Source organism: Sciurus vulgaris (genome assembly GCF_902686455.1).
Source record: "Sciurus vulgaris genome assembly, chromosome: 2".
Classification (NCBI taxonomy): Eukaryota; Metazoa; Chordata; class Mammalia; order Rodentia; family Sciuridae; genus Sciurus; species Sciurus vulgaris.
In genome coordinates this window covers 39958319-39971402 of record NC_136462.1, presented here as the reverse complement: position 1 = coordinate 39971402, position 13084 = coordinate 39958319, and the positions used below count along the sequence as shown (strand labels likewise).

Genomic DNA, 13084 nt, shown 5'->3' with positions numbered 1-13084 from the left:
CACCTGTCTTCCATTCTCAGTTTCAACATGAGAAGGGGCCTCAATACAGCTGGATCATTCAGCCCCTCCTCAGACCCCTTGAAGTCATCTTAACACGTGATCGTACAAGCTAGGGTCAAAGTGTGCTCCGTCACAAAAATCATTCAAGCTCTCAGCTAGCATCAGTTCAAAACCTCCCACCACCAAGCCCACAGTCCCAAGGGAACACTTTCTTTTATCAGTCCTATACCCTTGCCATGTTTCATAGCCATAGCCAAGGGCCAGCCCCTGCCAGCCCAGGCAGAAGCCTTCTCTGAAAGTATTTTGGTTCTGTAGTCCTGTTTAAATCCTCAGTACATCAGTCCTTGGTTTCTGAAACTATAAAATTGGGGGGCTGGGGGAGATAGCTGTAACCTGTACTTCTGAAACTTGAAGCAGCTTCTCCCCTGGCCTCATCTTCAGGAGGGCTGGGCGAGGCCTGAGGAGGTGTATTCCTGATCAGCTCCTGGTGATGCCAGTGCTGCTGGTCCAGGGACCACGGTTTGGAAATCACTGCACTAAGTCATCTCTAAGGTGTCATCCTCCAGCCTTGACATTGTATTTTCCAATTCGGTCAGATGGTACCTTATCAGACTAGCTAACAAAAGGCAAGCAGAAGTTCACCTCATTTCACGTAAATTAAATTTTCATGCATTTCTTTTCCCAACTCAACACCAATTCTTACTTGCCTTGCATAATTCATATAGAATCCCTGACAGTGCTATGCATTCAGTGACAACAAACTGTTTTATGTGGAATTACGCAACAGGACTAAGGTTTCCACGGATCAGAAACACTTCACTCGCCTTCACACCTACACTTAGCCCAGCGAACCCTGGTCTCTAACTTTTGCATAATGTAAGCAGGATGAATCTGATAGCCGCTGAGTAAAGAATCAAATAAACATGATTCTTTCAGTCCAATTATTTGCTCCTACATAACCTTCAGACATTTCTCTCAATCGCGTTTTGGTTTGGTCTGGGGCTTTGAGGTTTTAAAATACAGTGTCTGCTGCCATCGTGTGGTGGTTTTGAGCAGATGCAGCCATCAAAATACACAACGTGGGGCTGGGGTTGTGGCTCAGTGGTAGAGTGCTCCCCTAGCACACGTGAAGCCCTGGATTCGATCCTAAGCACCACATAAAAATAAAATAAAGGTACTGTGTCCACCTATAACTAAAAAAAAATTTTTAAATACACACATACCCTAAGTCTACCACTTAGATCCCTGGGCAACTCATTAACTAATTCTTTGATAAGTGAGTTTAAGAAAATACCTAATCTGTCACTTAAATTCTGAGCTGTAGCAATAGCGTGGTCACAATTAAGAGCCAGATCTAGATGCAGCTAAATGCCGCCTTCTGATATCCAACAACTCTGTAGCATGGGTCCATTATGGAAATTGTGAAACATGAGCTTGATTCTCTAAACCTTAATTTTTTCTTCTATTGATGGTGCCATATTTCCAGTGCCATTGTGAAAATTCAATGAGATGGTTCATATAACTGCTTGAAACAATGCCTGGTCCTTAGCTATAAGCCCTCGACACAGCCTCCGTTGATGGTAAAGATGATGGCCCAGGCCCACCCCAATTCAACTGATGCAGGATTCATAGCCACCCAGGTCCACTCTCCAGAGATTATGATTTAATTCATCCCAGAATTGCGAGTGGCTGCTAGTGATTACCTGACAGCAAGATGTTTCAAAAGCTCCAATTAAAGCCATGGTAGTAAATGGTCCATAGGAAAACTTCGTGTTCATTTGAAGGTCACTGTAGACCCCCCTTCTACCAGTGAGTCCACTACATTCATGGAATATTTGCCCTAGAAGAGTATAGGTGGGAAATGGGGGGGGGGGGGGGGGATAGTCAACATGAGCTCTTATCCACTTATGACAATCCAGATGGAAAGTAACAGATGGTAGGTAGTGTCATGCACAGTTGTAGATTATAACCTCGATTTCTTAGCATGCTGCTTTCAGCAGGAATACTCAAAGGAGAAAGGAGCAAGGCAGAGACATCATGGGAGAGAAAGTCTGGTGTTGTGGGTTAGATGTATAAATAGGAGAAGGTAGTACCACAGGATGAACTGTCTCAGCTGTCTGCCCTACACCACATGCAACACAGAGCCAGACATGGGCATGAGTCACTGAGAGGCAGCCAGTAGGATTAGCCTAATTTCCCAGTATGACCAATGTTTATTCATCAATGTACTCAACTCTCGATTACTTGCTTTAATAGAAATGTGGTAAAGGAGCCCACAGTCACAGAGTTGCTATTGGTTGGTTAGTTGAGTTTTTAAGATTCTATTTTGCTCCATCCTTGCATTGCATTCTATTTAGGTACCTAAAGTCTTTGCCTGAATTTTAGTAACTGCGGTGACCATGCACACTGAGCCCTCTGGATACTTTGAGTAGCCCAGTGATAGATCAGTGCATGTCCACCAACCAGAGATGACCACACTTTGCCTTCTAAGGTAACAGCCAGTCACATGTGTCTGCATACATGTGTACTCCTTTTTATAAACACGTTAGAGTCAGTACAAAGATCGTGAGGTCCATATGAAAAATATTCTCAGAACCTCTTAATATTTTAAAAATAAGTACCACAAGAGTATATCAAATTGTTCTTCAACTAAACATGTATTTATTATATATGTAAATAAATATCAAATGTTTAGAAGAATAACATTAGGCATTTATCATCTTCCACTAATACAACAGATATGCAAATGTGAAACCAGGAAACTTTCAATCAGAAACATATTCTGATCTGAAGAGTCCACAGAAAAAATAATCTGGCATTTTATTTATTTGGCCACACTGTGGTGTTCAGAAAATCTTAAAAATAAATTTGAAATTCTTAGCTCTGAACCCTCACCCAACCTATTTCTTCAAAAACTGTGGTGTCTGATTTCAACTTTTTGTATTTTGGTTATCTTGTTCTTAAATTAAATTTGGAAACTTTTTTTAAATTACACAAGGAGGGGATTTCTTTGCTCTGGTCAACCGCCTACTAATTTAAACCCATGTCCCATACACCACCAGTCCAGTGTAACAGGGAAACTGCAGTGATCCTTACTGGATTATACCCCTTAAATGGACAAACTTTTGAATACACAGAAGCAGAGAGTAAGAGGGTTGTTATCAGGGTGGGGGAAATGGGAGATACTGGTCAAGGGTACAAAGTCCCAGTGATGTAGGATGAATAAATCTAGAGAGAAGTAAACACAGTGTGAGGACTACAGTTAATAATATCTGTGTAATATTCTGGAAATTTGCTAAGAAAGTAGATTTTAGGTGCTGTCATCAATTAAAAAGATAACTATGTGAGGAGATGAATATGCTAATTTGCTTGACTGTAGCATAACAAAACCTCCCTAAACATATACCATTAAAAAGTGAAAAATAAGTGGATGAACTTTATGATAGGTAAATTATATCTCAGTAAAGCTGCTAAAACAGTTTTTAAATTCATCTAAATAAGGGCGATACAAATCTCTATCCACAACACAAAGCTGCTCTCCTGCCCAGGGGCCCCTGTATTCCTAGCAGCAGAGACACCAGACTCCAGGGTGGGGAGGAGCGGGTCACAGTGCCTGGAGTGGAATCCAGGAGTCAGCACTCCCGAGAGCCACGTGTGACCTCCACAGCCCTGCGTACTCTTGTCTGCTCTTCCCCGCAGGAGGACTACAACCAGCTGAGGCCGCTCTCCTACCCCAACACCGATGTGTTTTTGATCTGCTTCTCTGTCGTGAATCCTGCCTCTTACCACAATGTCCAGGAGGAATGGGTGCCAGAGCTGAAGGACTGCATGCCTCACGTGCCTTACGTCCTCATAGGGACCCAGGTTAGGACAGGGCGATGGCAGAGTGGGTGGGCTGCAAGAAGGAAGACTCTAGGTACATCACTGACATTGTGTTCTACCAAACACTGAGGGAGGTGGTTTCAGACATGTCATTCCTATGATCGGGAGTCCTTCCGGTTATGCTTGATTAAAGGCTTATGGTCAAAAAAGACCACAAATGTTTAATATGAACCACTGAGTTTTAATATGTCCTTTAAAAATTGTGTTTTGTAATAACAGTGATCTTTTTAAAATAGACACTCCTCCAGCCCTGAATCAGAGTAACAAAATGAGGGTAGTATCATCTAATATTTTTGTAGCTAAAATCCAGAATTGTTTTAAAATCACAAAATAGGTGTGGATGTCAAACAACCCTAGCAATCCAAATGGGCATATGATGACAGAATTCCTTGGTAACACTCTTGGAGAAGGAAGACAAATTCATGACTCTATTGTCATTAAACCTCTCAGTCTTCCACATCTTAGAAATGAAGTAAAAACACACATGCAAGATAAACAAACCTGGACCATAAAGCCCTTTAAAGTGTTTTGAAAACAAATACAGTTGCATAGTTTGAATTTCTGGCAGTAAGTCAGTTTGCACAAATGGATTAAAGATTGTTCACTTTTTGTACTTTTAGAAGGATTTTGTTTTTTGCTTTCTCAAAATCTGGAGTACTATTCCAAAGTCATAGGAATGTAATGACGCTGGAGACTTTATGGTTTTCTGTGTCATAAGCTGCTTCTTTCTATTTCTCATTTTACATGCTTGACAAAGAGAAATGTTTAAAAACCATAAAGAAAAACTGCCTAATGAAGACATGGACAGATAGAAAGTATATGTGTTTATTTGAACAGAGACAAAGTGAAAGATTCACTTATCTACAGACCAGGGCACACAATTAATACTTCTGCCCTGAAAGACAATCATTTGTTTAAATGAAGTCTTTTGCCTTAAATTCCAGATGATAATGTTTATACACACTGATGGAGCTGAATCCCTCTGCCAAAATATGATTGGACACCCAAACTCTTTAGTGAGACTTAAGCATACTTTATAACAGATAGGCACTTAAGCAATTAAGGTCAAACACAAAAAACAAAAATCAAATACCACAACTTAATGAGCTAAGCACTGGGTTTATCCATGGAACCCTAACATATGAGCACATTGTTTTTTTCTTTAAGACACAAGCCCTGTGTGCTCACATTCAGGTTCACATAAACAGCGAAATTAAAGCAATCAAAACACTTTATTAAATTATCAAACCTGACATGTTCCCTTCAAGGCAGTTTTACTTTTGGAAAGATTCTTCATTAAGCAAACCCTTTGGAAACTCCTCCTTGGGACTTGCCCTCCTGAGCTTGCAGAGTTGGATAGGTAGCAAATCTTCATCCATTTGAGAGTGAATATTTGATTTGGAAAAGCAAAAAAGAAAAAAAGAAGTCAGGGAATAGAATATTAAATAGTGAATAATATAAATTGGGATCTGATAAATCATCCCTGAAAGGTAACAAAAGTGTCTGGTTCTTGTATGCCCTATCAGTGAAAACTGCAAATAAATAGAAAATTTCAAAATCACTAGAAGCGAGTATCACTGAAGTAGGCCACCTGCACCCAGGCCAACTGCTCTGAAGGAGCAAGTATAAGGACATCCTGGTGTGGCCAAGTGCAAATCACCTAACCTTTTAGACTTAACATGGGCACATGCAAGTGCTTTCTTAAAGAAAATTCAGCCACTTCAGAGATGTTCAGGGGAAGGAAACTGTGATGGCAGAGTTTAAAACATCCAGTCAGGTCCTGAAAAAAATGAATGACTTTGTCTCACGTGTATTTTGCCAGATCGATCTCCGCGACGACCCCAAAACTTTGGCCCGCCTGCTGTATATGAAGGAGAAGCCACTCACTTATGAGCACGGGGTGAAGCTTGCAAAAGCGGTACTGTTGGATTTTAATTCAGCTTTAAGTGGTTGCTAGAGAAGAGTGTGGTGTGTGCTTTGGGGTGGGCAGTCTCCCTAAGGGTTTGCTTTAAGCTGCAGTATGTTTAGAATCCTCTCTCTGCTTCATATACTCCCCTCATTTCTAGAAAAACTGAAGGGGCCATTTGGTTAGCGTTCTTGTCAGCCAGGATTGTGTGTTTTTCATTAGGACAGAAACTTTGTGAATTTAAACAGCTGAAGTATTTACCATTTTGATTTATCAACCTCTAAAAAGAGGTTGCCATACAAAATAGTTGTCATATTTAGAATGAATTAAAGGGAGTCATGTCTATTTGTAAATCTCACTGCTTATTAGCAGTGTAACTCATTTAAATGACCCTATTTACAGCATTTGTGATTTTTCTTGGAAGAGACTTAGATTCAGGTTATATTTATACAATATTTCTCATTATATAATGAATAGCCACTTAGAAAAGCTAGGTTGTGTAACAACAGCATATGGAAAAATAACATACGCCAAAAAGTAACTAGGTGGGGAATCTAAGCAGTTGCTCAACAGATAATGGCTACTTACTCAGAGCTGAACTATTTTCATAGGCCCTTTCTCAGTCTTAAGAGATTAACATGTATAGTGATTTCATTAGGAGAAATGCTTCAACAAGTATTTGCCAGACACCAAATCTCTGCCTCTCCATTTTTACCAAGTGTATGCAAAGCAGTCAGTAAAATGGACACAAGAGAACAGAAATATTTTATGCAAGAGAAAGCTTATAAACCACATTTCCATCATTTGAATCCCTTCCTCAATGATTTAGTTTCAAATTCATCAACACAAGTAGGAGGCTTTAAATTTTTGTTTTACTTTTTAAGTAACTAACGCTGTTAAACGCGTGGCCCTCAGCAGCTGACTGCCCTCTCTTAGTGGAGAATCTTAATGACTGTGAGTTGCTCATTGACAAAAATGTACACTTTTCTCATATTAAAACTTGTTTATAGGCACTAAAAATAAATGTGATACACTTAGCTAGAAGTGAATTAAAGAAAATTGTTTTCATGATGCAAAACCTGAGAATGTCTCCCAACTTGAAGTCTCCCACTTCTGCCCAGTCACATCAATGTCACCAGGATCAGTCACTCAATTTTTAGGATGCTGAACATTTTATAAACTCCACCTCACTGCATACTCAGTATAACCCTCTTTAGTGGATAGTGTTCCTCTCGCCTTACAGGTGAGTAAAGACAGTCTTGGGGAGACAAGCATGTTTGATTCAAGCTGTTAATCCTAATGAAACCAGAGAACCTAATCCAGCTCTGTGGACATCTCTACCTGTACCCCTGACCCTGTGTAAACTGTTCTCCAACTCTTGCTGTATATCCCCAGTGGGCAAGGGAAAGGGTTCCTGTTGGAGGGATGGGCTGGCTGTAAATTAATCGCTAAGAAATTTATTTAATAGAAAAGCACAGGAGAAAATTATCTTTTGAATCAGGGGGCGTGATGGGCTGAGGGGTGCTAAAAGGACTGACTATAACAAAATGGAGGAGCCCACGCTCTCTTTATTTGTAGTGATACAGGCCAAAGGGGGACCTGGAGGAGCTTCTTCAGTGAGAAACAGGATGGGGCGAAATTAAGCAAGCCATTTTGCTTTAGCAGGTTATTGGCACATCTAGGGCCTGCAGATTCTGGCGGTGAACCAATCTGCTCAGAAACCACATACTCCAGGCAATCTGGAACAATATTTCATGATTGTCAGTTCCTGAGAGCCAGATTCCCATGTCTGATGGCTCAACCAAGCGTGGTTTTATTTGCAGGCCATGGATGGCGCTCTGCATCCAACCATTTACTTTTCCTCTGGGAAAATAAGTATGTATCTATAGGTTCTTCTACCTTCTCTCCCAACATTCTGCTTCAAATGTTCTCATTAACACATACGAATACATGGCTCCATAAATAACTGTGTATGACTGGTAGCAGGAGGTCCCGGGTGGCTCAGCACCAGCTCCCTGAAGGAGCCTGGTCTCCTGGCTCCCTGCCTCTAAGCCTGTCTTCCACCTTCAGCCTGTCAGCTTCCTAGCCCCACTTCTCACTTGTGGAGTTGTTTCTTCCCTCTGAAAAGAAGTCGCTCCAAAACCTCCCATCTCATTTCAGACTTATTTTAGGAACAATGGCTGAGTTCACCACTGTATTGCCTTCTGCCAGTTTCTCCTAGCAACTGCTCTCAGATACAGAGAGAATCATGTTTAGCTTACAAAACCCAATTTAGGAGAAAAACCAAGCAAGGTTTTAACTTGTTTCATCACAATTCATGTAATTATAGAGATGCTCTAAGTTTCTCTCCTCTTTGATTTTTCTGTCAAGTAGTTTATGATAACAGCCGGCATTTATGCAGTGTTTATAATGCACTGGGCTGCGTGCCAAGCCCTTCGCATGCTTCATCTTAATTAATCCTCATAGCCACCCCCCCAGGTGTTGTCTGTTATTATCTCCACTTGCCTAGAGGAAACTGAGGCCCAGAGAAGTGAGGCGCACAGCTAGGATGCGAGGCAGTGCTTTAACCACGGTGCCTCCTTCCTACCTCTGAACAGAAGCCCTTAGTGAGGGCTTCTGTCTTCGTGTGCGGAAGACCCATATTTGACTGTGCGTACTCTCCTCAGAACTTAAAATGCTTTGTGAATTCAGAGTTCTCATACCTGAGTCCTTTTGTCCAGTATTTTTCATCCCTTTTTTTGTTCTCAAAGGGCATTTTATTTTTAAAGGATGTTTTAGTCAGCATTTTTGCTGCTGCGACTAAAAGATCTGACCAGAACAATTTTAAAGAAGTAAAAGTTTATTTGAGGGCTCACGATTTCAGAGGTCTTGCCTCAGGGCTCCAGGTGAGGCTGAACATCATGGTGGAAGAGTGTGACAGAGGGAAGCAGCTCACATCACCAGGAAGCAGAGTCTCCACTCCCCAGATACAAATATATATACCCATAGCCACGCCCCCAATGAACCACTCCCTCCATAGCCACGCCCCCAATAAACCACTCCCTCCATAGCCACGCCCCCAATGAACCACTCCCTCCAGCCACACCCCACCTGCCTCCAGTTACCACTCAGTTAATCCCACGGGGGATCAATTCACTGATTAGGTTAAGACTCTCACAAACCCAATCATTTCTCCTCTGAACTTTCTTGCACTGTCTCACACATGAGTTTTTGGGGGACACCTCACATCCAAACCATAACAAAGGATATTCTCATAACATCCATATTTACCATTCTTCAACCTCCAAAGCCAACCACAGTCACATAAATATTTTGCATCGATTTATCATAAACATTCCTTGCTACCCTTTAACTTGTTCTGTCCTTCCTTGTCCTTCAATTATTGTGTTTCTTAATCCTCAGCTGACACATTCATAAGTGTCCATATTACTACCAGATTTTTTTCCAGAAAAATTGATTAAACACCTACTATGTGCTAGGTGTTATGTTGCACGTTACACATTAGTTCTAAGATTATGGTACTCTGTGTGTTCTCTATCTCAATTCCATCCCATACAACCTAAGCATGATTTTCTAAGTTCAGACTCCCTGAGGTATTTCTTCTTTTTTTTTTCTTTTTTTTTTTTTGGGGGGGGGGTGGTTGTGGGAGGAGAGGTAACAGTGGATTGAACTCGGGGGCACTCAACCACTGAGCCACATCCCCAGCCCTTCTTGTATTTTATTTAGAGACAGGGTCTCACTGAGTTGCTTAGTGCCTCACCATTAGTGAGGCTGGCTTTGAACTCATGATCCTCCTGCCTCAGCCTCCCATATTTCTTGATACCACACGTTCCTATTTTTCTTTTGGCTCTTTGGCCTCTTTTCGCCCTCTCCTGCCATCTTCTTCCCCTGGTAACTTTTGTTCTTATTGTCACTCTAACTTTGCACCTATTACCTGTTGCCTTTTTGATATGCACAGGTGGAATTTAAAGCAGAAAAACAAATGCTATCAATGTTAGGTCTTTGAAGGCACCACTGCCATCCGGGTTACAGAGGCCCATAGGCTGGAAGAGGAGGAGACAGGCAGGCAAACACACACAGGCTGAATGAACGAGCAAACCATGAGTGCAAATTCTAAAGCAGCAGAGAGCAGGGAGTGACTGACATTCAGGGAAGGAGGAGTCAGAGTTTTCTAGAAGTGGTTGACATCTCAGTCAGGTTTCATGAAGGATGAGGATGAGTTTCTGCAGTAGACAAAGTTAGGGGACAGGAGACAAAATTCCAGACCGGTACCTTCAAAGTCATCCTTTAAAGCAGAAGAGAGTAAAGTAGCAACTAATGGGCCAAATTTCACCCACAAATCTCTTGATCAGCCCCACAGGTACTTTTAATGCAATTCAGTGACCAAAAATTAACACTTTGGAAACTTTGCACAAATATACGTTGTTCTGGCTTCTAAAAAAAAAAAAGAAAAAAAAAAGTCCAGAAGACCTGGCAATGCTAAGCCAGTATTTCCTCATCAACTGAAACTTTAAAACAGACAAGGTATGTACCCTTCAATTTACCACAATCCCCAAAGATGAGTGGTTAAGACTCTGGCTCAGAAAATGGACAAATGCTAATCTCTGCCCTTTCTTAGTTGTGTGGACATAAACTGCACTTACTTTATCTACATTTTTTTTTCTTTTTTGGTACTGGGGACTTATTCCAGAAGCACTTTACCACTGAGCCACATTCCCAGCCCTTTTTATTTTTATTTTTTTATTTTGAGATAGGGTCCCACTAAGTTGCTTAGGACCTCGCTAAGTTGCTGAAGCTAGCCTCAAACTTGCGATCCTCTCGCCTCAGCCTCCTGAGTCACACTGGAATTGCAGGCATCCGTCACCATGCCAGGGAATTATCTATTCTCGAGCTGGCAATCTCTGCTTTATACTCTTGAAGAAATCAGCATCAAATTCATCCAACCCAGAAATGCTTTTCCTCTTTCATCAATCTGGTTATGATACTGATGGATTGAGATGACATTTCTTCACAAGGGACTCTGTTCTTGTTCCTTCCCTTGGCCAGTTTCCCTCTCTATGTACCTCTTCTCTTCCTTTATGAGAAATGCCCTACTTTTCAGTCCCTTTTCCTATCACCCTTACTAAGTCCAAAACACTTTCCCATTGGTTCAGGAGACAGACAAATACTAATCCCTGTCCTTTCTTAGTTGTATGAACATCAACTGGTACTTCACCTCTCTGGACATCGGTTCTCAGGCTGTACAATGAGGGTGGTGATAGACTTGCCTTGTACAGTCCTTATGGTGGTGAAATGCACTCATGTTCTCCAAGCTCTAGGTCAGCAGGCTACAGTTGTTGAATCAGTTCTGCCCTTCAGACAGCTGGGAAGGCCTCTCTGCTTTTATTTCTTCCAGTTACTTTCAATCTCACACTACCACATTCCCCACAGCCACCAGGACGATCCAGCAGAATGAGTAGTTTTCACTTGACTGGTCATCAATCCCTGGGCTTGTTGTTTGTTTTAATTCCTTCTCGTCAGACTCCTGTATCTTCTGTATCTTTGTGGCTCAAAGCCATTTCCTAGCTTTTGAAACAATAAACTTTAGCCATTATAAGATCATCAGAAAAGGGTTCTCTCTGTCGACATCCTCAATCTCCATTTTTTCCTTGAAAACATGTCAGTTTGCTAAAGCAGGCTCCAGATTGTTAACATGTGGATCTAAACAAAATCCTGAGCACTTACAGATGGATTCTACATATTTGACGGAGTAAGTCATTTTGCACCAAGAAGCAGATGAAATCACTGCTGTAAGAAAAAATAGATTTCCATGAGACAGTTTTCCATTTCACACCTTTGAGGACATCAATGATTTTTTCCCCCACAGTCCCTCTAACAGGCTCTGCCTGTTCCCTGAACCAGGATGAATTCTTCTCTCTGACCCTCAGAGCCCTTGAAACATGATAACAGTACTTACCTCATAACTGAGTTCTGTTTCTCACACATACTTCCCAAATCACACCCAAAATCTCTTGGCTACTTTTCCTGGAACTATCAGTTCAGCATGATGTTATGTTAACCTTGTTACACAACAAGGCCTTTATCTACTCTTTCATGTCTTCAGTAATGTTGGAATTGGGAGAGACAAGTTTGGGCTCCTCCTGCATCATCAAAGGCAAACTCTGACATGCCATCCACAGCTCTATGCGGACGGGGAACAGAGTACCCCACCCATCTTGCAGGACCCCCGGCCTAAACATGGCTCAACCCAGCTCTCCTGGAATTTCCAGGATCAGTCTTAGGCTTGTGGTCATTTGCGGGAAGGTTCCCCAGACAGAACGTCCCCATGGTACTTTCTAGGTATTTCTTCAGCATGACCGACACGAGCCATCACATCACAAGCAGTTAGTCAGTTGGCGCCTTGGTTGACACAAGCCATCGCATTACAAGCAGTGATTCAGTTGGCACCTTGGTTGAATTTCCATCTTAACCAATTAACATATCAAGCATGGCCACAATCCCTCCCCAAAAAAGTTGACATTTCATGACATTATTAGGAAATTTTTCTTCGCTCTTTATTCCCCTTTTGTACCCTACTGTTTTTATTTATTTTCTTAAAAAGTTCTTTCCTAATCTAAAGGCCATCGAAAGCCATAAAATAGGCTTTCCATTGATGGTTTCAATATCATGCTTTTGGTATTTTCTTTTGGTTCATGAAATGACTTTTTTTTTTTTAAGTACACAATATCTATTGGAGATATTAGGAAATAGTCTCTGAACTCAATCAAAATAACATTATTTCATTCTTAGTCTTCATAGCTGTGGCCTTTCAAATAAGTAAGCAGCCTCATTCACTAACTGTCAACTTGAACAGCTTCTTCCAGAGTAGAGCAGTAAGCATCAGAGTTACTGTCATGGAACAAGGAAAAGAACACACATCAAGAGATCTAGATTTTAGGTCTGATTCTTTCACTTTCTAGTTGAATCCCCTAAGCAATTCATTTTACCTTCCAGGGGCTGTTCCCACTCTTGTCTAAGCTAAACCCCCGTTTTTCTTTAGTCCACAAACTGCAAACTAGCTAGTTACAAATACATCTCACATCAGGGTCTGCATGGCACAGAGAAGGTTTTAAAAATCAATAAATATTAAATAAAAATTTAGGGGCTAGGGACATGGATCAGTGGTAAAGTGCTGGCCTTGCATGCATGAGGCTCTGGGATTGATCCCGAGCACCAAAATAAACTTAAATTAAAAATTACAGATTTTCAACTCCTCTTGAAAAATACAAAAATAGACAACCATCTCTATAAGACTGC

General features: G+C 41.3%; 2 protein-coding genes across 2 annotated transcripts in view; one reads left to right on the top strand and one right to left on the bottom strand.

Moving 5' to 3' along the window:
- Positions 1-13084, bottom strand: part of KCNH5 (potassium voltage-gated channel subfamily H member 5) — a 700940-nt gene that overhangs the window by 567661 nt on the left and 120195 nt on the right. The gene's annotated exons all lie outside the window — the stretch shown is intronic.
- Positions 1-13084, top strand: part of RHOJ (ras homolog family member J) — an 87879-nt gene that overhangs the window by 67946 nt on the left and 6849 nt on the right. Inside the window, exons 3-4 of the mRNA XM_079126305.1 lie at positions 3700-3864; positions 5705-5800. Coding sequence (XP_078982431.1) covers positions 3700-3864; positions 5705-5800 — 261 coding nt within the window. The remainder of the gene's footprint in view (positions 1-3699; positions 3865-5704; positions 5801-13084) is intronic.